This window comes from Fonsecaea pedrosoi (assembly GCF_000835455.1).
Source record: "Fonsecaea pedrosoi CBS 271.37 unplaced genomic scaffold supercont1.7, whole genome shotgun sequence".
Classification (NCBI taxonomy): domain Eukaryota; kingdom Fungi; phylum Ascomycota; class Eurotiomycetes; order Chaetothyriales; family Herpotrichiellaceae; genus Fonsecaea; species Fonsecaea pedrosoi.
Genome location: NW_013550609.1, coordinates 3,070,680 through 3,096,770, shown reverse-complemented (window position 1 = coordinate 3,096,770; position 26,091 = coordinate 3,070,680). Strand labels below are relative to the sequence as shown.

Here is a 26,091-nt window from a genome sequence, read left to right as displayed (position 1 = left end):
TCTGTCTGGCTCTGTTGTGGGTGATGCGCGCGGCGTGCGATCGTGCGGCCGAGTTTCGCAACTCGCGGGCGCGACGAGATTCTGTGCCCGGCGCGGGCTTTACGAGGAGAAACTGGATTTCTACCATGACTTTGTGACTTGGATATGAAAAGGCATCGAATTGAGGAGTCCAAGGAAGTAGTTTCTATTTCATCACTCTTCCATCCCTTTACCCTTCTCCTCCCTCGAGCCTAAATGTTCAAGCCCATATATATCCTGCTGCACAACCTTGGCCCGTCCGGCTCGTTCTGGTCAGCCCTGCCGAATCCCAAACAAGGTTTTTTGGAGGGTCAAACAGCAGACGCGGGAATACGAGGCACGCTAAGACCACAATGGTGCCGGGAGGAGTAGTGCAGATTCCCTTCCTTTCTAGCCATGCGAGTATCAGCGGGACGCCCTTGTTGGCAGCGGGGAAAAGGCCAGCCACCAACCCTCCCAAGCTTCGAGCTGACAACCTTACTATTCCGTGGTCGGTAAAAGGGTTCACCTGTCTTATGTAAGGAGGGCGCAGGACATGGGGCGTCATTGGGGGGGATTCGAGAAAACGGCCGAGACGGGGCCAAGAAAGCTCGCTTGGACGAAAGCCATTCAGACGCATGGGTTAATTACACCACTGGCACAACTGGCGACTCAATCTATGTGCTTAGATAAGTGTGCATGGAACAGCCACCAGAGCTGATCGCAGAGCGGGATGCGAAGGGGGAAAGGCGACTGACTGGAGCCTTGGTGCCTCGTGATGATGGTGGTTTTAAGAATGAAACGGACGGCACTGTCGTCTGCACCGCATATCCGACACAGGGCATCTTTCAAGTTGTACTGCGAGTTCTCGGCACTCTCCAGCGAGCACAGAGGGATGCATTTTCGTTTGTTATGCATATATATATGTATCCTTGGGCATTGAACGACGCAGCAAACCACAGAGGATATTTTACCTGTCTACCAACCCAACATTATCTTCTGTAGCTGAGACACACTTTACTTTATCTCCAGGTAATGAAAATACATACCAAGTACATATGCTCGGGCTCTCTTGTACACTAGAAATCGGAACCCGGCAACCCCTCCCAACGTGCCTCAAAATGATGCAGGGTCTACTACTGTCCCTACCTCCCATGCAGAACTTTGTACAGAATCTTACGGGATCCGGCTGATTAGTAATAATAATATTTGAAAAATCTGCTGCCGGATCGGGAAGTCCTAACTAGCCTGAAAGGGTAGGAGTTGGAAGGCGCCAACTCGGTAGGCGGGTACATATGTACAAACATACTGTAGGTACGAGGAATAAGTACCAAGGACCAAGTAACGTGCAAGGTTGGTGCTAGTACGCACTGTAGGTAGGTAGTAAAGAGTGGATTGGGCAGGTACCCAAAACGTAGGCTTATTATGTATGTACAGTCAGGTGCGAAATCGGGTGTCCTATTTAGCCAGTAGACAGGGCTCTTGCGGACAAAATGCGACCCTTCCCGTGGAGCCATTCAGGCAAGGTGGTTGGACTTTCACAGGGAGGGTTGACTTTCGAACTCACGGATGTCCCTTGCAGCATATGTAGACCACCAATTCCGAGGTCCCCAGCTAAGGACAAATCCCAATTTTATAGTGGACCCACTGTGATGGGGGGAGGTTTGCTGTGGTAGGCGAACCAATGGCAAGGCGAAGGCATTTGGCTGTAAAGTGTAGGTACAGGGAGGCAAACCTGCCTTCTGATTGGTCGAGATCTAGCACTTAGGCTGGGAGTCCTTCTTCATCTGTAACCTTTGGCAGATTCTTTCAGATAGTCAATGAATCAAGTTGAGAGCTGTCTTCATAGCCGTGTGTTGCCTATCCTGCCATTCCCACCGCCGTATGAGTTGATGCGCTTTGGTCTATAGCCTCTCCCCATCTCACCACTGTCTATTCTCTCCTGGGCTTCCTCCTGCCTCCAGGACAGTGCAAGGGTGAGGCATTTCTAGAATCAAACTTCGACAAAATCCCAAATGAGGCCGCGGGATACTCCTCTGTTGATTGTCGCTAACGTCTCCACTTCCTTCACCCTCTTAACCCCCACAGCCCAGAGGTTCTCCCAAGAGGTCACTAGCAAGACATAGCCTCCCTCTGGTCTCGGACGGACGACAAAACTCTCACGTGCCTTGTGTTCCCCGGCCGAACAGCGTATTGCGTCGCCATTGTAGCCTAGCCACTTGCCGGAGGCTTCGTTCTTAAAGCCGAGCCAGCCTTCTCGATCTGCGCACTTCCAGCGTATAGAGCTTCGGCCATTCTGGTGGGCTAGCACAACATTCCCGTCAACCAGCGAGAGGAAGCGTCCGCATGAGGTGGAGCGGATGATATAGGTGGATCCGGGCCAAGGGGCGGAGGGGACGCTCAGATCGACATTGTCAGATCCGTCGAGGTTATCAACGGTCGTTTCAGAGGGTGTTGTGCCAGAATAGGCGGTAGAATCATCGGGATCTGGGGATCTGGGGTCAATTTTGTTCATAACCATAGTGTTGGTAGCTTGGATGCCTAGATCTAGATGACGCAATTAATTCTGCGCAAGATCCAGTACTATATCATTTATATATGGGTATGAGTAAGAAGTATCACGCACCGAGATGTCAATGATCGCATTCCGCCAAGGCGGTCGGTCACCCGCGTCTCTTTTCCCCGCGATTCGGGAGGAGGGGTGTCGTCGCCGATGCAGTCAAGATCCACGCACGGATCAGTGATCACCGTCGAATGTCGTCTTAGCAATAGAGAACGCAGTCTCCCTCGACAGTGATATTGTTTAGAGCCTACCAAACCCTCTATCAGCGACTGTGTTTGAAGCGGAGGAGGACCGACATTCATGGCGGACGCACTACTTCCAGATCTTCGACAAGCCATTTCTCAGACTCTAGGACCACTGCTCAGGAAGCCAACCAGATGACGATGGCTGTATGAAGTCAAGAGCGAAGCGTGAATGCCTTGATACCTTCAACTCTCGGAAGTATTGGTTAACCATCCATATTGATCGCAAAGCTTAGACACCAACACCCTTTATCTCATTTACCACCTCTCCCTCCAAAATTGAAGACCTCGCAAATTTAAGAGCACAACGAAAATATCGAGGTCCCCACACCCTCACTGTTGTCGATCCTGACATCCAAGTTCGAAAAGGCTTACCCGTCCTACACGTCGCTGATAAGATGGAACACTACGGCATCGCTGATCCATACGGGAAATCGAATGTATACTACCAGGATCACTACGTATGCTTGTGTGAGGTCACAAAAAGAGGTATCGTCGGCCATTGACAATGGAATGGCCTTGTCGCGCATGGGAATTGGTGTTGAGAGAGTATCATGCCCGCTTTTAGGCGGGTTGATAGGAAGGCGGTGGAGGCGGACGGCTTGTCGAATCTCTTTACCAGGCCTTTCTCGTAGGTCCATGGTCTGTGCTAAGGTAACAAGGCTAACTGAGGAGTTCAAGTCACAACCGATCCCTCCGCCCCCACTAATTTCTTTAGCCATTCAGAATCATCAAACGAAGAACTGATTGGCGACTTCGGTTGAGCCCTTCCAGATCCTTTTTGCGCCAACGTACCCCGTAACTTGAGTTCCTTCCTGAGCGGCGTCCCCGTCGCGACCTTTTGTTCATACGTTCGCGATGCCGCCAACGCCCCTTCCCATATTTGTCGACGTCGTCAGCCTCGCGGAAAAGGGCTCTGCATCGTATAAAAACGTAAAGAAAGGTCGTCTTTCAAATGAGACCACCAAATTACTCAATGAAGTACGCACCAGGATATTGCCTGATGGGCAACGTTTGAGTGAACAGCGTCACAGAGCGAAATTCTGCCGATGCCATCGCCGCGTTGAAAACAGCGCAGAACACGGAAATGTGGTGTGAGGCAGCAGTCGCACACAGGCGGGCTGCTGATGCTGTGGCACAGACGGCGGCAATTGTTGCACGCGAGACTAACGGAGTTTACACTGTATGTAACTCCTTCGCTGACACGATTGCCTTCCACGCCCGTTTCACACAGGCATCCATGTTGGCACTTGTAGCACAACTACAGAATATCACAGGAGAGTTAAGGAACATCAGAGATCAGTTAAAGATCGCGAACGGTATACGAACTCAAGGCGCCGCTGGTCCACATGGATTCGCCTGACCGGTCTACGATTACATCGACATGGAGACAACGAAAGTCGGACATGAACAAGAGAGGCACAGATTTCTTGTCTGGCAATCCCGACACGGACTGGCATCCAACGTTCTGGCGACCTTACAGGGAAACCCCTTTGCCTAGGTCATTTTGCACGATGGCCGATAACCTGGACAACCCGCGGAGACTGAGGGTCATCAGAGGTCGCAGGCGTAGACGGGCACCTAGGTGACCAGGATCCCTCGGCGGGGCGAGGTATCATTATCATGCGTACCAACAAGAAAACCAAGTTAGAGCGGGATACAGTGGAGCAGACGCGATCGCTTTTCAACCGAATTTTTATGGGTTTTTAGGACACCACACTTTCGTACATCACTAATACACCAAGTGATATGCACTAGACATGCATATCAGGGGAAGTTCAAAACTTACTAATTTTTTTTTTTCTCTTCTGAGGCTGTATCCTGCTTTCATTTATTTATTTAGTTTTTCTGTTCCACTTTTCCCACCTTGTATTGAAGATAATGGGAGCATTTCCTCGAACCAGTCCAGAAATGACGGGCCAAGGGTGTCTGGTACCTGCCCACCGAACGCGTCATATACCACTCAGACGCGGCTTGTTTCCCTCTCTCTCTCTCAAATCATTTAGCCGCGGGTCTTATTCGGATTCAAGCACAATACGAGGCCACTTCAAGAATGTATGTATCTTCGCAAAACGTATCCGGATGACTGGCCGCAGCTTGGTGTCTTGGAATCAGTGCGGGGAGCCTGAAAGAGGGTCGGTCTCAAGGTATTCCGTCGACCTTCTCAACGGCCGCATGCTTCTCGTGGTCCTTCAAGTACGCGACCGGGTCCAGCTCCGCTTGCCTTGCCGCGTCCTCGATGTGAATCGCCACGGGATCTCCAAACAGCTCCTCGACTTCTTCGAGCGTCTTGTTGGCTGTTTCGGGGAAGCTGTTTCGGTCAAATATTAGCTCATGGCGAGGAGGTTGGGGTGTGTGACTAAAGTATTCACGACTCGAAAACGGAAGAAGGGGGGATTCTAGGTCAAAGAAACACTTACTACAAGTAAAATACCACGGCGAAGATGGCTGTGCAGATGACAAAAATCATAAAGTACTTCCAGCTGATGTGCTCGATGGCCATGGGCGTGACCTGGACGAGGAGGATGACAAAGGCGCTCCCCCAGGCGGTGATGAATCCCCCGAGGGCCGCGCGGACGGGCGTCGGCAGGATCTCCGGGATGTAGGTGAATGTGAAGCTGTTGAAGATGACAGAGTAGCCGACCAGGAAGAGGAACATGGCGACGACGGCCAAAATCCCGTACGTCTTGTTGAGGTTGTCGCTGTTTTCGAAGCTGGCCCAGAAGGCCGAGAGGAGGATCGACGACGGGATGATGATGGCCAGCGACACCAGCATGACCCGCCGCCGGCCCCAGCGGTCAAAGTACCACGCGCCGGGGATGTTGGAGCAGACGCCCACGGTGCCCCAGATGCCGACAAGCACCAGGGGCAGTTTTCCCCCGACGCCGAGGCTGCCGTACACGATGACCTGGTAGTTCTGGAGCGGGATGACGCCCGTCAACTGCTGGCCCGTCACGAGGATGAAGGCGATGTACAGCCTCTTGCGGTACGACGGCCGCTTGAGGACCGTCAGCGGGTTGACCTTCTGCTCGGCCTCGAGCCGCAGCTGCGCGCGGATCTGGTTGAACTCGCCCATGAAGAACGTGTCGTCGTCCGACGTCTGGTGCATCCGCCGCAGGATCACGAGCGCCTCCTCGTCCCGGCCCTTCATGATCAGCCACCGCGGACTCTCGGGCATCCAGATGGCTCCGACGAGCATGATCAGCGGCGGGAGGACCTGGAGCCCGAAAAACACGCGCCAGGCCGCGTCGCTCTCGATGTATGAGAATCCAAGACCCTAAAAAGGAAGATATTAGGAAAGGTGGGATGATCTGACGAGGTCGGAATTTACCATCCATTCTGTAATGGCATATGCTAGGGAGATGTTAATCCTGTGTTTGTCCGCCCATCAGCTATTTGTCCTCTGCAATTTCTTTTCTCAGAGATCGTTAAAAAACGTACGCGTATAAGCCACCAATCCGTCCTCGAACGTGCGGTGGAGCAATCTCGGATGCTATTAGACCACATAAGTGAGTGAGTGATTCAAGGCAGTCCAAAAAATGATACAATGGGGAGATCCATGAGAGAAGATGCGATGCGAGGTGGACGAACCGTACGTAGGGCAGACAGCATAGACCAGCCCTCCGGCAAATCCGCCGATGCCACGTCCGACCAACAACACGGGAAGACTCTGCGCGCCCGCCTGCATGGCATTCCCGCCCAGCGCGATCACGCTCGCCACGATGATGGTCCGGAGTCTTCCGATCTTGTTGGGCACGTAGAGCATGGCCAGCCCGCCCAGGAAGAGGCCAGCATAGTAGATGGACCCGAGAACGCCGAGGAGGGTGGCGTCGAAGCCAAAATAGGTGATGAACTGGAAACCACCAATGCCAAAGATATCTGTCAGCCGGAGAACATTGACCGTCGCATCAAGAGAGGGAAAAAGTCCTCAAAGGAGAGGCGACGCACACGAGGGTACCCGATGACGGACGTCGTCAGGCCGGAGTCATAGCCGTAGAAGAAGGCCCCGAAGGTGAGGTAGATGATGCACAAAAGGCCATAGTCGTTCATGGTTGAAGTAGACTCTGATTTCGTCGAGACTAGAAGGACTGTGCTTGTATGCCAATATAGGCTTGTAGGTCAACCAGGAGGTTGTTGACTCTCGAAGTTTGGGGGAAGGCATGCCATGTCTTTATGAGTTTCTTTCTATTTCGCTATATAGGTGCATTACCCGCTTTGTGATATCCCCAAAGATGCTCTCCAGAAAAGCGGAGAAGCCGGGGAAGCGTGTGTATCAATCGGTAACTGGCGCGAAGACAATGAGTAGCCGACTGGCACTATAGCGGCCCGACAGGTGAGGCTGGCCGGTATCCCAATGGGGATCTGGGCTCCCTCGGTCATGGTGGACCGGTTTGGGTCGATCATGGGTACTTGAAGCTGCAATCCCTCGGCAAGGGTCCAGATCAGGAAAGAACATAGACGGCTATCTCACGACGCGTTCGAACTTGGTAGTGATCTCTCAGATGGGCTTTGATGTAAATTACTGAGGGTTTATTAAGCGTGAATCGAAGAAATGCCATACGGAGGAGACGAGCTGAGCGGGGCATGACGGGGAAGGGCTGCGGTCTCCACTGGGCCAATCAGGTATCAATATACAGTCGCGCTAAGCCTAAACAGGACTTTGTGGAGTCAGTCTATCACCATATTTTCGGTTTACACTCTTCAATGCTAAAGTCACATCAACTATCCATGGACTTCATCACCTTACTCGGTAATTCGTCAACGCATTTTTCAACTTGCTGGACTTTGACTATCTATAGCTGTGTCCATCACTTCTCCTCCTCAAGATAGGTCACCTCCAAACCCTCGAAGCGGTCGTCAGCTCTCCACTTCCTGGTCAGCTCAAAGAACGCCGGCGAGCCACCGCCATAGATGACGTTCCTCCGAGTCTTCAAGTCGTCAAAGTCGCCTTCGTTGTTGTAGTAACCGGGGGTACAGTCCTCGAGAAACTTCCGGCGCGGTTCCGCCAGCTCGACGCAGAGCTGGACCCACGCGTTCTCGGCCTCGGCGGTGGGTTCGAGGGTGCGGACGTTCCTCTCACAGGCGCGTCGGACAACGTAGGCAAAGTGTCTTGCTTGCTCGGCGGTCGCGTGGAGGAAGTTTGGCGACACGGCCGCCTGGACGCTGTTGACGAAGAAGCAATTGGGAAACCCGCGACTGGTCCAGCCGTGGAACGTCTGGAATCCGTCCTTCCACTTCTCGGTCGTCGTGATCCCGTCTCGTCCGTAGATCTCCATTCCGGTCCGCTGTGCCCAATCGGTCGCCAATTCGAACCCCGTCGCATAGATCAGACAGTCAATCTCATAGACGATGCCGTTCGCCATGACGCCCTCGGGAGTGATTTTGTCGATGCCTTTGCCCTTCGTGTCAACCAGCTTCACATTCGGCCGGTTGAACGTCTGGAGGTACTGGTCGTGAAAACACGGCCTCTTGCACATCTGGTTGTACCACGGCTTGAGGGCTTCGGCCGTCTGCCTGTCCTCCACGATACTGTCGACGCGGGCGCGGATGGACTCCATTTTCCGGTAGTCGGCCAGTTGCATCTTGGCGGCGATCTGAGCCGGGTCCACGGTGGCAGATTCACTGTCGCTTTTGCGAGGCCAGAGGTTTCTCAAGATGTCCGTCCATCCATCGGCGACCAGGTCTTCCTCGACGTAACCGCCAGCAATAACGGTGTCGAAGTTGTCCATTCGCGCTTGGTGCCATCCTTTGGGAAGCGACCTCGCCCACTCGGTGTCTGTCGGACGATTGTTTCGGACGTCGATACTGGATGGCGTGCGCTGAAAGACATAAAGCTGCTTAGCAGCTGCGCCGACGTGAGGGACAATTTGTACGGCCGTCGCGCCAGTGCCGATGATCCCAACCCGTTTATCAGCCAACTTGGATAGATCTCCACGATTATGGCCTCCGGTATAGTCATAGTCCCAGCGGGATGAGTGGAAAAAGTGACCTTTGAAAGAGTCTATGCCTGGGACACCCGGCAACTTTGGTCGGTGCAGAGGTCCTGCTGCGGGGATGATGAACCGAGTAGAGATGATATCCGCTCGGTTGGTTTCGACGTCCCAGCGAGTCGTCGCCTCGTTCCACTGAAGCTTTACAGTCTCGGTTTGAAAGATGGTTTTGTCGTACAAGCCGTAGTGGGCTCCGATCCGGTGGGCGTGGTCGAGCAACTCAGACGCATGGGTATATTTCTCCGAGGGCACGTAGTTGGTCTCCTCAAGTAGTGGCATGTACACATACGCTTCGATGTCACACTGTGCTCCGGGATATCGGTTCCAGTACCTGACAATGTTCAGCCAAGCTACAAGAACAGAGACTAATGGAGGAACCATACCATGTACCGCCGAAATCACCGCCCTTCTCAATAATGCGGAAATTCGTGACGCCTTGCTCCAAGAGTCGCACCGCGCACATGAGACCGCCGAAACCTCCGCCGATGATGATCACATCTGTGTCCAGTTGGATCGGATCACGAGTGAAGCCAGGCTGGACGTACGGGTCGTCGAGGAACTTTTCGGCCGCTTTGCTCGCCGGCTGGATGATGGTGTACTGGTTGATACCGCCGTTCTGGAGTCGCTTGTCGCGCTCTTCCTGATACTTTCGTCTGAGTGCCTCAAAGTCCAATTCAACCTTCTCAGGCTCTGTCAGGCTGCGATGCTCGAGAGCGGCCGCACTTTGCGGGTTGACGGATTGTTGGACGGCGACGGCCATAGCGGTAGAATTTTGTAGTTATGTCACACTCACAATCACAATCACCGTGAAGACTATCACCAAAGTGGCTATAAGACCTGCTATTATGTCCTTTATCTATACATACCTCAAGATTTCGGACACTTAATCCATCGATGGTACTTGGGAGATATGTCCTCGGTTCCCTATTCGGGTTGAGTCCCTCGGATCATCTACGCCCATGACCGTCTGTCCGGGCTTGGCTTGGTCTTCACCAAGAGTGTTCAAGATTCCAAGGCAAACGCGTCGGGCAGTAAGCGAAGGCCGAGGGTGCGTGTTCTGACCGACGAGAGTCGTATGCAGCGATGTTTTGAGAAGCCGCCGAGCATTCGACGTGTAACCCGATCGGCAGCAGTTCCAAAGGCCAAGTCTCAAAGGTCTGAGGAGTAACCCGTGAGTCAGAGTTCACTACGAGGCGCAGAGTCGACTTCCTCCAAGTTGCACGCTGGAGGACCAACATCTCGGCACAGGGGCAGAGCAAGACGAGAGGCGTTTAATGCACGTCTGATGGGAGCGCAGCAAAGTAATGAGCCAATGAGTAATCTCGTTCAAACTGAATATAAAGGAGTAAGGTAAACAAGTCCCGTGGGTGCAGCACACTTGCATTCAGAGACCAGACCTAGTCAGCCTATTGCCAGAATATACATGGGGAGAACTGCCAATATCCCCCCTCGTCCATGGCTCTGTACTCGGTATTGAAAGTGACTTCATTGTTTGAATCTGACAACGCCCGAGCTTACTTCAACACATATCACTGAGCTCACCAGATGATTTGACTCTCGGAGTGCCTCTGTCTCTAAACCTGCACTGTATCCTTCGATCTCATACCGCGCCCCCATTGATCGGAATCGTCTGTCCGTTGATATAACTCGAGTCCTCACCCAGGAGGAAGGCAATGACCTTTGCAATTTCCGACGGCTGTGCGAAGCGTCCTGCCGGGGGTGGCTTGATGTCTTCGTTAAAATCCTTTTTCCTCTGGGCGAACCAGATCTTGACACCTTCGGTCTCGGTCACCGCTGTGCATGGATGTTAGGTTCTATAGATATATATGCGTGCGTGCGTGGATATGTACATCAGACGAAGAATGGAAATCTGGAGCACTCACACGGCGCGACGGCATTGATCCGTATCCCGAGCGGGGCAAAATCCTTGCTCCACGCCTTGACGAGCCCGACACTGGCGTGCTTCGTCGCCGTGTACACAGCCAGACTGTTGTGGCCGAAAAGCCCCGACATACTCGCGACATTGACGATGGTGCCCCTGGTGCCCCACGGCCCCTTTGGTTCCTGCTTCTCCATGATCCGCAGCGCCTGCGTGCCATAGTTCCAGGTGCCGCGCAGATTCACGTCGACGATCTTGTCAAACGTCTCGTCAGTCGCGATCGGTCCCTCGGCGGGGCCTATGCCTGCGTTGTTCACGAGGCAGTCGAGGCGCCGGCCGCCGGCCTTCGCCACGACTTCGTCCAGGAACCTGACACAGGCGTCCCGGCTGGCCACGTCGACGCCTCCGTGGAAAAACACTTTTTTGGCCTGAACCAACGACTCGAGCTTCGCGGGGACATGTGGTGTCAACTCGGCAACCCAGACCGTGGCTCCGCGACTGCACAGCTCGACCGTCGTGGCGAGTCCAATCCCAGATCCCCCTCCCGTGATGGCGACGTTGTATCCTTCCAGAGAGGCCATGGTTCAGCTATGGCTTGTGAAAAAAGCAATACTCAGAAAAGATGTCGTTGATCGCGGTACTCAGTCGAAAACGGCTAAAACGCCGTTTCAACCCCTGGTTGATATTTAACATGGTCAAGTGACGTCCCAGGATGGAAGTTTGATAGCCTCGGTAAATGGATGCTACATTGGGAACAGGTTTCCCCTTTGCGGTTTCTTTGACGCCGAGGTGGATGTCCAAGTAGAGAGCAGAACAAACAAAATTGGAAATAGAGGAATGATCGACCCGTCCCGTAATCTTCTTGCCGAGAGTAAAGTTGGTAGGAGTGGTTACCGTAGTCGTCGACCGCAGACCTGGAGCCCCTTCATTGGTCCAGATACCCGATTAGGCAGCTCCATCATCATATAACCGGTTTTAGTTTAGCGTAGCCTTTTACTCTCTCCAAGTTGGGTCAACAAGGCTTCTCATACCCAGTATACAGTACGTGATCTTTCGCAATGGCTCAAGGATTGCCTGCCATTGACTGACTCGGGCTACTTGATCGCACAGGCTATGAGGCTGACGATCACTTCACGTCCTTTTGGATCCATTCATATCTTCAAATGAGAGACTCCACATCACATGTGTGCCGGGAAGACAGATACGTTGGGCTCGAAGTGGTTTTCAAGAACTTGTAACAAAATCCAAAGCAAATGGATAGAACACCTCTGTTTTGATACGCAGCTTCGAGTTTGATGCCGTTGTCCTCGCTGTTGGTAGACCTAAGTCAGGTATTTGACCAGGGTGATGTCAACGATTTGTCCGGGCACGAATCACCCGGACATTTCCTGCACACCATAATCCCTACATACCAGTCCCCCGAGTTTAACGCAGCTCATTTCACCTTCTCCAAGCGGCCCATTGAATGTCTGTGTTCGATCCACTCCTTGACCGTCCGGACCTTCTGGCCCGTGACACAGCTTATCGGCGGCTCCTTTCTTTGTATTTCCTTCCCGTCCTCCCCTTGAATCCCCTGCAGCACCTCGAGCAGTGTATCGATGTTCGGATGGCAGAAGTACGCCATGGAGAACCTCTCTTTACCCTGGTCCTCCGGCAGCGGGGATCGCGTGACACGGTGGAGCGTGGATTTCATAAGTCCGCCTGAAAAGAACGTCATTGTCTCGCCGATGTTTATGAGCACCGCCCCTGGAATGACCGGGGCGTCGAGCCATATCTCGTTATCCTTAATAGGACCCGTATATTTCGGCGGTCGTATCTGGAGGCCGCCGACGAGGTTCTGGAAGAGAATTGTAATCACTCCTTGGTCTGTGTGCGAACCCAACCGAACTTTGGCCGTGTCGCTGGGTGGAAGCGCAGGGTAGTGGATGAGCCGGAGAGTGGTCATAGATGGGCTTTCATGTTGATGGATCTGCGGAAGGCGGTCGGCTGACAGTCCTAAGCCGACCCCGAGGCAGGAGAGCAACGGGACGGCGATCTTCTTGTGCACCTCTCCCATAAATGCCTGAATCTCAGGATTAAATTTCTTCAGGGATGGTGGCATTGGCTGGTCATAAGACGCCTGCTTCCGTATCACGAAGACTTCCTTCTCATCCACGGCCGAAACACGCTCTTTCGCACCGTGCTCATTGAAATATCCTTCCGTGCCGGTCTTCGCATCGTATCCGGCATTGACAATGCTGCTCCACGGCGTCGAGGATTTTTCCTCGCGAGGGGTGGTCTTGAAGAAGGTCGCACTAATGTCAAACATGCGATCAATGTCTGATTGCGGTAAGCCGTGGTTTCTGAGGTAGAGAAAGCCCCATGTCGCGGAGACCTGCTTGATCTCCCGCGCAAGGGAAGGTAGATCGGTAGAATACCGTGAGAAGTCGATAATGGGAATCGTATCGGGTGACGGAGATATCATTGTCGCCGCGCTTTTCAAGGGTTTTTATGTAGGAATGCGCTGTGTGCAGAGTGAAGGATAAGTGCGAGAATTGTCGTTTTGTTCTTTCTTTCCACCGTCCGACTCTGTTGGAAGAGAGAAGGCCATGATAAGGGGATGCCTTGAATGGCTCGATTACCAGGAGCAGGGTTCCCCGATTTACCGGTAGGTGATAACAATGATGACTACCTCCGTCAAGCCAATAATGATAATCTGATGAGGGCGTGTCGGTCAATCACATAGTTTGATAGCCCAGTGTCCTCGCATACCATTGTGACCTAGTCAAGCGAAGTTAGCGAGAGACAGTCGGTCTTATCCGTCTTCAGGGAAGCAGGCCGGGTATGAGCGCCGGGTTCTCTGGGTCAACATGAGACTCACTCCCCAGTGAGTGCCCATGCGATTCTTTGGACCCTCTCATTCACTGCTGTAAATGTTTGGTATCCCGCAGAGATAAGCCCTGATGAGGCAGGGGTAACATGGTTAGTGGCAATAATGTCTGTAAAACAACCCTCATATTGGACCGTCTTTCCCACTGACGTGCGAGGACTGGGGGCAATACATCTGCTGAAAGCTCCACTGGATGGTTGATCTGATCGCACATCTCCTGCGGAGAACATTCTCATGATTTCGAGCCTGGCGAATGCTTTTAAATATAGATATCGGGATTGTCGACGAACTACCCGTCGCCCACCATGAACAGAGGGCATGGCACCGTTGATTGTGTCTAGTTCGCGCCAAAGTTCGGGAGGTTCAACTGCTCCAGCTTGCCTCTTGCAACCTCAAATCTAATATCTTGAATACTCCGAGGTAAGCAAATGTTTCTGACGAAAGTGCTCCTTGTGCAAAATGCGGAGTTTCGGGAGGATCCAATGAGACGGATCGATTTGTGCCCTTTTCTTGTACCCAATTCCGAGCAGCACCTTGAAATGTGCAGTAGGGCTAAAGTGATGCAACTGACGATAGAGACCGAGATAGCATGTATACCTCGAGTTGAGGTAAGGTCTCCACGGAACCAGAGTATTCTTGCACGTAGCAGCTGTTCCTTCATACGGTGAGCCGGAAGACACGGCTGCCATGGGTTTGGCACCACTCGTCTGAGATGCTTCGCATTCGAGAAAGACGCCTAGCGTTCACACGCCGCCATTTGACAGCTGAGAAGCTCATGACATGGACCGCCAGAACCTGTCAGATATTCCGTTGAAACAGACACCCATCTGTAGCTCCTCTAGAAAGAACATGTCCAGAAACCACACCAGAGGTCCCAGATCGGTTTTCCCCAGCGTTTTCGACACTTCAATCTTGCCTCCTGGACGGCCTTCCCCAAACTTCGTCAACGTCCTTCTTCCCTTTGGTTTCTGGCACATACCAGCCCACAAACACAAAGGAAATTGCCGCAATGGCTGCAAACACAAAGTATACTACCCCCTTTCCCAATCTCTCATTCACCATTGGAAAGAACTGAGCGACCACAAATGTCGAGATCCAATTTGCTGCCAGCGCCCATGATTGAGTTGCGCCAACCGCTTCTGGACTAACCAGTTCTGAAGCGAGTATGAAAGGTATTGGGCCCAGACCAAAAGCAAAGCTGGCCACAAACAGAAGCACTGACACTGCGGAAAGAATCGGAATAGCGCTGCGGATCCCTATGGCAAGCAGGACAGATGAGACACCCATACCGGCAATTGAGGTGAGGATGCATGGCTTGCGTCCCAGCACATCTGCAAGGGGGGCGAAGCCTGTAGTGGCCACAATATTGAGTATGCTCACAAAGATATTGAGCAGGGCGGAATTGGAGGCAAGTAAGTCCGCGAGTAGAGACACGCCGTACATGATGATGCTGTTGATTCCACAAAGCTGCTGTGCCAGCATAACCACAACGACCGCAAGAATTGCGCGATTATTGGTCGGGTCTCGGAGCACCGCGAGGATTCCCCTTGGCTCTGGAGCATTGCCTCTCGAAGGCAAATTGCTGTCCAGAGGCGACTCATGGTCGGGATTCGCAAGTAGTGTTCGTTCTTCTTCTGTTCGAGGGTCAGACATTAACAAAGAACATATCCCGGATCACGAACCGTGTCCCTCGTCAACGTCCGCCAACCCCCAACCTTCTACTTCCTCCTCAATGTCGGCTTTCTGACCCCGGATACGTCGCAGATTGTTGTTCGCTTGTCTTGGTTCTCCATGGCCAGCCTGCCACTTGGGACTCTCGACGGAGAAAACCAGCCCTGCAAACTGCAACACACCGATCATGCCTGCAATCGCGAGGATAACTCGCCACATTTGGCCATGGCTTAGGAAATAACCCAGAAGCTGAGTGGTAAAGATACCCATGTTCGTCATTATTTGCGTAAAGGCACCGAAGAAGCCCTTTTCCTTGGGTGGAGCAATCTCGGAAATGTAGATGGGTACCACAACAACGGAGACACCTGCTCCTAGACCCGAAATGAAGCGGCCCGTCGACAGAGCACCAATGTTAGGAGCGAGTGCCTCGGCGAGAGGACCCAGCGCTAGGAAGAAGGTATTGATACGCATCGTATGCAGACGACCATACCGTGCGGACAAAGGGCCGGCAGCGAGAGCACCGATTAGGCCACCCAATGTGAAAATGGACGACACAAGCCCAAGTTGGGTTGAGTTCATGGGTATGCATTGTGGTAGTCCACCCAATGCTGCTGATGGGCGCTCCTTAGATCTAATGGATTTGGCGGCACAAGTAATGACCTCTTGAGGGGCATTGAGTTCGGCCTGAAGAGTTGGTTCAGCAAACTGTTCGACACGACATGTGGTAGACTTTGACAGTCAAAGACAGAAGACATACCAAATGATAACCAAAGAGTAGAGGTCCTAGAGTTGCGACTAGAAGCAGGTAGACGAAATACGGGGTGAGCTCCTGAGACCAGGATCTCAGTTTCGAGACGAAGCCCATATCTGAGTTCAATTCGTGAGTCTCTGTCAGCGTGATGGCGTCCGATCCAGGGGATCCGTTATTTGGCCACTGCCTCTTGGTCCTAGAGGCTTCCGTTGGTGAAGAATCAGGATGGACGAATATGAGGAACGACGACGGTTCGTTGACTGGGGAAATGACTTTGGCGGCAACAAACTTACAAGTTGCACGAGTGGATGCCACCGTCTCACGCATTTCTTGGCATACACGTGACTCTCACCAACGCGTCAAGGCTTAAAGTGGTTTACACGTCCATCGCCACGTCTCACGCGGTTCTATGTTTCTACAAAGTACTCGGTACTCAAAAAGGCACTTGCATAGACTCCATTGACCTCGATGAGATAGCAAACCGCATGCCTGCAAGTATCATCTCTTCATCATTGAGTAATTGTGACTGCCTAAGTCGCTTGATGTATATCGTCTTAGGTGTTAGTTCTAACAACTTCTCGTCTTCAGGCTTCTGAAATCCTGTCCTGTCAGCGCATGAGACAGCGTCCTGGTTCCGTGGTCCGTCATTCGATCGCTAAGCAAGGGTATCCTTAGGTATTCTCACTCCGCTCATGCTCTCTCCGCCAATGTTCCCTGTGCTCCGCAAACCAGCACGTCCTGCTGCTGCAAATGCCGTCACTGTCATGAAGTCGTATACATCCGCCAGAAAAGCGGGCAAGAAATGAGACAGAAATTCAAGCAGCGCCGCCCCACTAAGAGTCAGTCAGGACCGTTGCGCAGCCTTAGCACTCAGACTTACTAGTTGAGCCACCAAGTCACTAGCCACGTCGAGATAGGGATAAGGGCTGGATATCTCCTTTTCCACGTTCTTGTAGCGCTTGCTGACCGGTTTCCAGTAGCCTTCGCCGCTCATTTCATCAAGCCGATCAGAGCTGGTGTGACTGATGTTTCCGAACCCGCTGGTGGGTCTGCTGTTCGTCGGGCTCGTCACTGTGCTGCTGCTGGTGGGTGTCTTATTCCTCTCTCGCTCCTTTTTCAAATCGTGCCAAATCACATTCTGGTATCCATCGCATTTGAAATCCACAACAAACGTTCCCTGCTCTAAGGTATACAATTGAATGTCGATAAACACCCAGACTCCGATGTGCTCGCTTGGGATTTTCTTGTTGAGTGCCGAAAGACTGTCGGGCCTGCTCATGGATACTTGTCCTGGTCCTGTAAACGCATCCTGGCTGTGAAGGGCTGGCTCACCTCCCGTATTTTGCCGGGAGGGATGTCCACTGCTCGCTGGTGACCTCGCATTTGCTTGGCTTCCGTTTGGAGAACTCATCCCGAGCGCCTGTTTGACATCCTCCGAGGCATAGCCCAGTTGCTCAATATGTCTCTTGAGCTGGGTCTGTGCTTCTGCGGGTAGGCTGACTGCTGAACTGTGAGCTGAGACAGATGGCGCTTCACCAGGCATCAGTAATCCCTTTTTCAAGATTCTCGCGCGAATATTGAAAGGATCTCGGGGGATGTAGTAGTCCTCGCCCACAAATGAGAATCTCTGTTGCAGGATCTCGTGGCGTTGGCCAGGTTCTAGATCGGGTGGAGGCGGAGGGATACCATCCTTCTCGTCATCACCATCGGGCATCGACTCAGGCCGCAGCCACGGATTAACTTCCCATTCGGCGCCTTGTGCCTTGAGAGCAGCGTACAAGCACTTCATGGCTTCCCAAGGTTGGTTTCGACTGCGGATGCCAAATTGCCAGCGTCTAGGCTTGGTTTTGGCAGCGGGTGGGCGTTTTTCGTCGGTTGGCAAAGTCGTCATACCTTCGGGTCGGCCTTTCGGTTCTCGCAATGAATTTAGAGCCGTCACAGAGCGCGAGTGTGGTTTCAAAGCCCTTGATGTGGCCTCCTGTTCTTCTTTAGATCGATAAATGGGATTCCCCTGTTCATCCTTAATTTCTTCGGGGATGGGGCTTTCGGCTTCGTCCTTCTGATCTTGGCCTTGTGTCGGATGGAGAATCATGTCGGGATCTTCACCATGAGCCTTTGCCTTTTCGCGGATCTGAAGGAGCTCTTCATGAACATGAGGTAGTGATGTGTTCAGGACGCGAACATTTGAGATCCTAGGCTTCTCTTCTTCTCTGAGGGAAGATGGAGTTTCAGATAGTGACCGACTAGCTCGGTGCGCATCCGTGCGACTTGGAGTGAGAGGCTTGACATCGATATCCTGAAACCGTCGTGGCGAGCCGGGGAAATTGGGATAGTTTGGTTCGACTGGAGGCGAAGAAGCCATGAACGACTCCAGCTCTGGGTTCTCTGTGCGGTATTGGGGAGTGCTGATCATTAACTGGTTCTCTCTGACTATGAGATATGCGTCTTTGATTGCACTAGGCTCATCTTTGCTCAAAGCATCCTTCACATCCTCCTTCGCATAACCCATGGTACGACCAAGCTTGCCAACGACTTGCTCGTGAATTTTCTCAACCACGTCAAGTGGTTTTCCCGGAGCAAGCTGACGAGGGTCGATGGCTTTGGTGGGATCGACTCCGGTGTCCAGAAATTCTTCCACGGGATCAACCAAATAAGCAGGAAGGTCTTTCATGAACCATTCGTCTTGTCTGATTTCGGGTATGGTGATGCGATGAACCGGATGCACTTGCAAACATCGCTTGATGAGGTTTACCGCGCCTGGCGGAGTTTGTGATGGAATGTGAAATGTCCCGGCCTGAATCTTCTTGAACAGTGCAGGAATGAACTCATCGTCGAATGGGAGCCTGCCAACGAGGAAGACGTAGAGAATGACACCGCAACTCCAGACATCGACTTCAGGACCAGCATAGAGCTTTCCACCAATGACTTCAGGGGCAGCATAGTTTGGGCTTCCGCAACTCGTCTTCAAGAAATTGCCATCTGTCATGATATTACTCAGACCAAAGTCGGCGATTTTCACATTCATGTTCTTGTCAAGGAGAAGGTTCTCCGGTTTGAGGTCTCGATGGACAATTTTGTGACGATGACAATACTCGACAGCACAGATGATCTGTTGAAACAGCTTCCGGGCCTTTGCTTCGCCCAGCCGACCATGCTTCACGATGTAATCAAACAACTCCATGGGAACATATTCCAGCACCATGTAGATGTCTGTCTTGGTTGTTATGACGGTGTAGAGCTTGATGATGTGTGGGTGCCGCAGGAGTTGCAAGTATTGGATCTCCCTCTCTATCCGCCCTGCCATGTCCCGACTGATTAATTTGCGTCGACTGATAGTCTTCATTGCAACCTCTTGACCCGTAACCTTGTGTCTCGCAAGCTTGACTTTACCAAACGATCCTTCACCAATGTTGCGCACGAAGGCATACTGGTGTAGTCGTTGCATTGCGCGGGCAGTGCCTGGGGACTCTGCCATCGGCGTCTGGCTCAAGCTAGAACGTGCCGGCGGGGAAAGAACAGTAGGAAGGGACGGCCTGGAGCGGCTGGAGTTGGTTTGTGGGAGGGAAATGGAGAGTTCGTCATCGTTGATTGCCGACGACATGGTGGAGGTTGAGTAACCGCGTGCAGATACACACTCTGCCTACCGTGAAGGCTGCGGGATGAATGTCTCGAACCTCTCAGATGGATATGACTACACAGATAGGTGTCACCAGTAGTCACTGCATTGGTGGTTGGGCATCTCCAAGGGACGAATCAGTCGAATGCGTAGTGGTGGGTAATCCTGCGCCTATGAATGGCAGCAAGACTAGGGTGAAGTTCTGGTGGGTAACGCCGGCTGGAACCAACAAGACTGAAGAGATATTGTGAATAAGGTCAATAGCAAGCAGTACAGGGCTGTTCGTAGCTACTTGCGGATGATAGTTGACGGGTTCAGCGAACTGAGTAGGTGATCGTGTGGGATGCAGGGTGAGAGTTCGAAGGTTGAGGCGAAACGGACGAGGGGGACTTGAGGATTCACGTGCTGCTATGGCGGGCAGCCCATCCGCTCGTGCCGCTTAAGTTACCAGAGTCGGTAAAACTCCCTTTTCGCGGGGATAGAAACCCACTAATTCGGCGGGAGTTGCTTAGTGCACGATGACAGCCTTGGGGCGGCTTGAGGCTCACGAGAAACTGTATTTAGCACTATCGCTCTGTTCATTCACGAGCTCGGATCTTAGCCTATTGAAAAATGTCCTGTTTTCCCGTACCCATGAAACGAAACGAAATGAGATGACATGGATCAGAAGACAATTCCGCCATCCGAGGTCTCGGATCGGCAGCCTGTTCACATACAATCCGATCCTCTCATCTCTCGTAAAATCCCGTGCAATGATCTTGAGTTCTACTGGCATCCATCATCGAATGTTTCACCCACATGCTACGCCGTTGATTGCGTTCACAGCTATCTTCTCATTCAGGTTTCTTCCCAAATCTTCATATGAATGCTGGCAGATCGATCGAATCAACCAAGGCTTCTTTCATGATATCGTTTGGCGTCCATATGTCTTCTCCCCCAGAGTAAAAGAACCAGTACTCTGCCGTGTATTCTTCTTCTGCCATGAGTCGTTGGCTGTCACAAACAGGCGGAGTGCCTCCCGCAACCTCAACTCGGTAGATGTCCCAGTCGCCCTTCGGGCTCACCGAGTGTGCCCATCTGCTGTTGCTACCAGGGTTATCTGGTGCAAGCACGGATTCGTATGGAAGGGCTTCGAATGTTGCAATATCGAAAAGAGTGATTATGGCTGTATCGTTGACAGTTCCGATGGTTCCCATACATTCCAGAGTGGAGTTCCTCAGCTGCTCATAGTCGAAGTCATGCAGTTTGGCAGGTAGAGCATGAAATGCCGCCTCATTCGGGAGGTTTTGGATGAGTGGAGCTGCATCGTAAAGCTGCGTGGACTGTGATTGAAACTTGGCGGGCTCGCTTGATCCATTACCTGCGCACAGATACATGTAGAGGCCGCGTGCGATTGCAAGGTATTGAAGAGGTTTGTCAGGAGCCGGGGGTGATAGTGAATCCGTGCCTAGAGCTGTGAGTGAGTGTCACCTCGGCGCAGCTTGATTGATCTCACAAGCTTTGTTAGGATCGCAGGTTTTGCTGCCCTGCAGAGGCACTGACCAGCCTGCAGCAGCTGAGGCGTTGATGGGAGGGACATAATCGAGGTCACTGCGGCGGTCGAAGCGACGTGCAGAGTTCGAATCCTTGACGAAGCTCAGGAGAAATATGGCTGCCAACCACAGGATTGAGGTGAGCGCGACCATAACGCCACGGCTGGTTGGAAAGAATGGCCAGAGACGGGAAGCAGCCGTGCTGACCAATATCTGCTACCTTGTTGAATCGATAAAACGAATGACTATTTGCTGAACGAGTGACTGGGCGGAGAGAGGGAAGAAAGATGATGGCGTCGAAGAGAGGCGATTCTTGGGCTGCAGGAGCGACTCCAGATGAGACCTCAGGGCATTTCTGTCGCCAAGAGGACAGGTAAGGTTCTAAGAGAAAAGTGAGTGAAGTAGATGCTTTGCCGTGTCTTCCCTGTGAGGTTGCTCGAAGGTGAATGCGGGCAATCTGTACCAATACCCACAGAGACAGCACCTGTGCCGGAAGCAAAGACTGGACTGAAGGACCTGCGGAGCTTACCATGAATGGTGGGCAACGTAGCAACATTCTGCTGCCCTTTTCGATGCCATCAAACAGGAGTGGTTAGAAGGATGAGTGGACTGAATTGTATACCTATCAACAAAGCCCTCGATGGTACAGCGCATCACTCTTTTGTTCGAAATATCGCCATACATTTCACAACACATTTCATGCACATATCCCCAGCGCCTAGCTCACAATCAATCAATCAATCAAGGTTAGTAGTACAAATCAAATCGAGGCTTGCAATTGAGGCTGCTCAATGCAGGGTTTGCCACAGAAGCGAGAGAGCTGGTTTCAGTGTCCATCTGCTCCCAACACTTCCATCCGATCTCTTCTCATTCCTTCAAGGACGGCCACAATGCCACCATTCCGCAACCTCTCGAGCACGACGTTCATTCCTTCTTTTCCATTTACCAGGGCTGACTTGGTTCGTTTCACTCCAATCAGCTCGATGGTCCGCTGAATACCAGCTGTCGACCACGAAGCAAACAGTCCTTGTTTTGGAGATTCTTCCTCGACATTGGCAGTGTGCTCTTGTCTTTTCCTGCCCAGTAACTTGTGTTGGCCCAGGTGTGATACGAATGTCACAACTGTTTTGCAGGTGGTGGTCTCTCTGGGTTTCTGTGGTTGGAGATCATCGCTCGACCAACTGGAAGACGCAATATCCGATAGCCGCTGCCGTTTATAGGTCTGACGTTCGATAACGCTCAAGATGCCCGTCCATTCCATGTTCTTGGACTCCGTTTCCATCCATCCTTCGTTGATGTCAATGGTACTCTTCTCTAGGACATAGCTCTGACTAGCGCCACCTGGGCCGGCAAGGCCGCGAGGGAGGAATTTAAGGATGCCGGAGGGTACTTTTGATTTTTTGAGATGTAGTCGTACAGTATGAAGTCGGTTTGTCTCGGGGTCGATGTAACGATCAATCACATCCGAGCTGAGAACATGCCTGGAATAAGGATTCGGATAGCGCAGGAAATATGCTAGAGTGACAGCGGGGAAAGTGTAGTCGTAATTAAAGGAGTGCTCGTAGACTTTCATCCTGGCGTGAAGACATCGACCTAAAGTAACGGCTGATGGTTAGGGCGGAAGGTGAGGGTGCAAAAGAGAGGGCAAGTTTTTTTGGAAACCCTCACGCGAGCTCAAGAGCCCAATTGCCACTTTCGGCGGAAGAGAAGAGGAGAGAATGGCTTGGCCGGCAGGTCATGGAGGACGGAGAGCCATATCCGACAGCGGCATGTCATTGGGCCACTACCTTTCACGGTACCCATTGGTCCCATTGGCAATTGGGTTGCCCGCCAGCCGCAGACAACGGTGAATTTCTGAAGACTCATGCCAGTCACAACTGTGCAGGCAGACTGTTTGTAACTCCTAATTACTCCCTTTGAGGCGCCCTCGCAAACATCCCTCCCCTCCTTTCTGCTGTTAGTAGCTCGCCTCTTCCTTATATAAGATCTTCCTTCTCCCACATCCTGCCCTTTTGTCTCCGCCCTTCCATCGCACACAGTCACCCCTCGAACCCCTCGCTCGTCATGACAGAACAAAAGATCACCCCCTTCGAAGTATCCGGCGGGGTGGATGAGTCCGGCCAAATAAAGCCGGTCGACTACGACAAGTTGATTCGCGACTTCGGTGCCACGCCAATTTCGCCCGCATTACTCGAGAGATTCGAAAAGGCAACTGGCCGAAAACCCCACAGATTCATGCGCCGTGGAATAGTGATATCCCACCGCGATCTCGAAAAAATCCTGACCAAGTATGAGAAGGGTGAAAGATTTTACCTCTACACTGGGAGAGGGCCGAGTAGCGACAGCATGCACGTCGGGCACAGCGTCCCTTTTGAATTCACGCGCTGGCTACAAGAAGTCTTCGACTGCCCCCTCGTGATCCAGTTGACAGACGACGAAAAGTTCATGCACTCCAAAACCATCAGCATGGACGATGCAACTCGATATGCGAGAGAAAATGCCAAAGACATCATTGCGCTGGGCTTCGACCCGAAAAAGACGTTCATTTTCTCGGATTTTGAGTATATGGGAGGCGCATTCTATCGCAATGTTTGCTTTGCAGCGAAACATGTCACGCTCAACCAGATAAAAGGGGCATTTGGTTTCAATGACAGCAACAATATTGGTGAATTCCATTTTCCCGCCACACAGTCTGCACCTTCGTTCGCAACGAGTTTCCCACATGTCTTTGGCACCGATGCAAAAAGTGTGCCGCGGATCCTGTGCCTAATCCCGTGCGCAATTGACCAAGATCCCTACTTCCGTGTCTGTCGAGATATAGCGGAGAAGATGAAATATGAGAAACCATGCCTCATCCACTCTCGCTTTCTTCCAGCGTTACAAGGTGAAGGGACAAAGATGTCTGCCAGCGTCGATTCGTCTGCGATATTCTTGACCGATACACCTAATGCGATCAAGAAGAAGATCAACCGCTTCGCATTCTCCGGTGGGCAGGATACTGCAGAGAAACAACGGGAGCTGGGTGGAAGAACGGACGTCGACGTGCCGTACAAGTACCTCACATTTTTCTTGGAAGACGATGATGAATTGGCGCGGATCAAGGAACAGTACGAGAAGGGCGAGATGATGACTGGAGAGCTCAAAGCACTCTGCATCAAGGAGTTGCAGCAGTACGTGGGCGATTTTCAGGAAAGGCGAAAACAGGTGAGCGACGAGGTGGTTCATGACTTTTTCAGCAGAAAGGGGTTGCTATTTAGAGGTGTCCCAGCGGACCAGAAGACGGTAACAGTGGGTGCCGCGACGGATAAAGGCGCAGCCAAAGAGAATGGGCCAAAGAAAGAGCTTCCGGTGCGGTGAGCCTGCAAACCCCCGAAAAGCAGGTAGAAAAGACCTTGACGGATTTTATGTATTTCGAGTGCTGAAGTAGTAGAGCATGACTCGACTTGAAATTTGATAAAAAGAACAAGCATGAATTAGAACATGACACCTGGACCTTTTTTTTTTAAACCATAGGTTATGCTCATACATGGAGAGCTACAACTAGAGGAAGAAAAGAGAAACCCCTTTTCCACTTTCTTTCTTTTTCCCCCTATATACTCAGTATATACTAGGTGCCCCTGTCAGGCGTTTTCACGCCGCCTCACCACGCCAGGAAAGAAGCCCCTGACAGCGTTACTCAACCAGACGACCTCGCCATCCTGGACGTCTTGAACGGACACACTCCCCTCGTCGCACCAACCCGCCTCGAGCGCGTAGAGCCTAGTCGCCGAGTGCATGCCACCGGCATCGGAGCGCGGTGTCACCCAGCGACGGGCCCCGCTGCGGCGCAGGAAATAGACCGCCGATAGGGACGCCTCGGTGACGAGTCCGTCGTCGTTGAAGAGGAGGACTTCGCGCGTCGTGGGCGGCGTGGTCGGGAGGGGGAGCGGTGAATCGGTGGCACGCCCGCGAGCGTCGTTGTACGCTGTGCGCACGGTGGTTTTGTGCCGCGTAAACAGTGTGGGATGTGTTGGTTGGGCGTCGATTGTGACGTGGCATGGCTGTGGCTGTTGAGGTGGTGGTGGTGGTGGTGGTGTTGAGAGCCCGGCTGCGGCCTGTCCTTGATGTCCAGGCACGGTCGACGTAAACGGGCACGACGTGTACATGTCGACAGCGTCGGTGAGGGTTGAAAGTGGTCGGTCCTCGCCCATCGCCGTGCATTCCACGCTAACCTCGCCGGCACGGGAAATCAGGACGCGGACACGGAAATCTCGTAGATACCCTGCCCGGGGACCGTGTGAGGGAGATGATGTTCCTCCTGCTTTTGCCGCCGCTGCCGCCGCCACCGCGTTCTCGACGAGGACTTGTATATTGAAAGGTTTGTCTGTACTTGACGAGGAGGAAGGCTTTTCCTTTTCTTCCTCATCCGCTACGGCAACAACAGAAGCCGGGGGCGTAAGCCTCGTCGCGACATCTGTCCAGCCACATGCCTCCGCAGCCTCGCGCAGTCGCCGTGTATGCAGCGCAAAGAGTCTCGTGGTGATGTCCCTCCACTGGCGTATCAATGCCTCGGTTCTCGAGTCTGGCTCGGCATCTTGAGTGTTGAACAGCGTGTGTTTCAGTGTCGTGATGATCCGAAAATCCGGTGCGGAGATAGTTGAATTGACATCGACTTGCCCCGGACGTAATGACATGCTTTAACACTGTTTATCTTCGTCCATAGCCTGCCTCAAAATATGTTGCTGAGGTTGGCTATCTATAGTCTGCTAGAGTTGTGTTTGTATGTGAATTTTCTTACTGGTACTGACCAACCAACACCAGGTCGTGGCAATGGCTTGTTCAAGCGTCAGGCTTAAGGTTCGGCCCGCCAGCGAGCACAATAAGCACATGATTCCAGGAACTACCATGACTACTTGTATGTAGCATCAAGACTTGGTGAGAGGAAGGAAATGCTCTGAAAGAATACACGCGCAACAAGCCCGTAAAAACTCTTACGCATGAG

The 26,091-nt window shown here is 52.4% G+C and overlaps 12 protein-coding genes across 12 annotated transcripts; 2 read left to right on the top strand and 10 right to left on the bottom strand.

Annotated features, from left to right (window-relative positions):
• Positions 1–1,990: 1,990 nt before the first annotated feature.
• Z517_11168 (uncharacterized protein) lies at positions 1,991–2,518 on the bottom strand (the record flags this gene model as incomplete). The annotated part of the gene is made up of 1 exon (XM_013424776.1): positions 1,991–2,518. One exon carries the CDS (start codon positions 2,516–2,518, stop codon positions 1,991–1,993), a length of 528 nt encoding a protein of 175 aa, XP_013280230.1.
• A 1,142-nt stretch (positions 2,519–3,660) lies between these two features.
• On the top strand, positions 3,661–4,165 carry Z517_11167 (uncharacterized protein; the record flags this gene model as incomplete). The annotated part of the gene is made up of 3 exons (XM_013424775.1): positions 3,661–3,814; positions 3,837–3,985; positions 4,037–4,165. The coding sequence occupies 3 exons, from the start codon at positions 3,661–3,663 to the stop codon at positions 4,163–4,165; spliced, it is 432 nt and encodes a 143-aa protein (XP_013280229.1).
• Positions 4,166–4,944: 779 nt separating this feature from the next.
• Positions 4,945–6,852, bottom strand: Z517_11166 (uncharacterized protein; the record flags this gene model as incomplete). The annotated part of the gene is made up of 6 exons (XM_013424774.1): positions 4,945–5,113; positions 5,223–6,079; positions 6,134–6,173; positions 6,244–6,295; positions 6,394–6,655; positions 6,751–6,852. 6 exons carry the CDS (start codon positions 6,850–6,852, stop codon positions 4,945–4,947), a joined length of 1,482 nt encoding a protein of 493 aa, XP_013280228.1.
• A 758-nt stretch (positions 6,853–7,610) lies between these two features.
• Z517_11165 (uncharacterized protein) lies at positions 7,611–9,552 on the bottom strand (the record flags this gene model as incomplete). Its single annotated transcript, XM_013424773.1, has 2 exons — positions 7,611–9,123; positions 9,176–9,552. The coding sequence occupies 2 exons, from the start codon at positions 9,550–9,552 to the stop codon at positions 7,611–7,613; spliced, it is 1,890 nt and encodes a 629-aa protein (XP_013280227.1).
• An 840-nt stretch (positions 9,553–10,392) lies between these two features.
• Z517_11164 (uncharacterized protein) lies at positions 10,393–11,252 on the bottom strand (the record flags this gene model as incomplete). The annotated part of the gene is made up of 2 exons (XM_013424772.1): positions 10,393–10,586; positions 10,676–11,252. The coding sequence occupies 2 exons, from the start codon at positions 11,250–11,252 to the stop codon at positions 10,393–10,395; spliced, it is 771 nt and encodes a 256-aa protein (XP_013280226.1).
• Positions 11,253–12,106: 854 nt separating this feature from the next.
• On the bottom strand, positions 12,107–13,135 carry Z517_11163 (uncharacterized protein; the record flags this gene model as incomplete). The annotated part of the gene is made up of 1 exon (XM_013424771.1): positions 12,107–13,135. One exon carries the CDS (start codon positions 13,133–13,135, stop codon positions 12,107–12,109), a length of 1,029 nt encoding a protein of 342 aa, XP_013280225.1.
• Positions 13,136–14,446: 1,311 nt separating this feature from the next.
• Z517_11162 (uncharacterized protein) lies at positions 14,447–16,289 on the bottom strand (the record flags this gene model as incomplete). Its single annotated transcript, XM_013424770.1, has 3 exons — positions 14,447–15,174; positions 15,223–15,895; positions 15,969–16,289. The coding sequence occupies 3 exons, from the start codon at positions 16,287–16,289 to the stop codon at positions 14,447–14,449; spliced, it is 1,722 nt and encodes a 573-aa protein (XP_013280224.1).
• A 517-nt stretch (positions 16,290–16,806) lies between these two features.
• Z517_11161 (uncharacterized protein) lies at positions 16,807–19,563 on the bottom strand (the record flags this gene model as incomplete). Its single annotated transcript, XM_013424769.1, has 1 exon — positions 16,807–19,563. One exon carries the CDS (start codon positions 19,561–19,563, stop codon positions 16,807–16,809), a length of 2,757 nt encoding a protein of 918 aa, XP_013280223.1.
• Positions 19,564–20,435: 872 nt separating this feature from the next.
• Positions 20,436–21,263, bottom strand: Z517_11160 (uncharacterized protein; the record flags this gene model as incomplete). Its single annotated transcript, XM_013424768.1, has 2 exons — positions 20,436–21,025; positions 21,074–21,263. The coding sequence occupies 2 exons, from the start codon at positions 21,261–21,263 to the stop codon at positions 20,436–20,438; spliced, it is 780 nt and encodes a 259-aa protein (XP_013280222.1).
• Positions 21,264–21,936: 673 nt separating this feature from the next.
• Z517_11159 (uncharacterized protein) lies at positions 21,937–22,683 on the bottom strand (the record flags this gene model as incomplete). The annotated part of the gene is made up of 1 exon (XM_013424767.1): positions 21,937–22,683. The coding sequence occupies one exon, from the start codon at positions 22,681–22,683 to the stop codon at positions 21,937–21,939; it is 747 nt and encodes a 248-aa protein (XP_013280221.1).
• A 491-nt stretch (positions 22,684–23,174) lies between these two features.
• Positions 23,175–24,467, top strand: Z517_11158 (tryptophan-tRNA ligase; the record flags this gene model as incomplete). Its single annotated transcript, XM_013424766.1, has 1 exon — positions 23,175–24,467. The coding sequence occupies one exon, from the start codon at positions 23,175–23,177 to the stop codon at positions 24,465–24,467; it is 1,293 nt and encodes a 430-aa protein (XP_013280220.1).
• Positions 24,468–24,730: 263 nt separating this feature from the next.
• Positions 24,731–25,783, bottom strand: Z517_11157 (uncharacterized protein; the record flags this gene model as incomplete). The annotated part of the gene is made up of 1 exon (XM_013424765.1): positions 24,731–25,783. One exon carries the CDS (start codon positions 25,781–25,783, stop codon positions 24,731–24,733), a length of 1,053 nt encoding a protein of 350 aa, XP_013280219.1.
• Between the last annotated feature and the right edge of the window lie 308 nt (positions 25,784–26,091).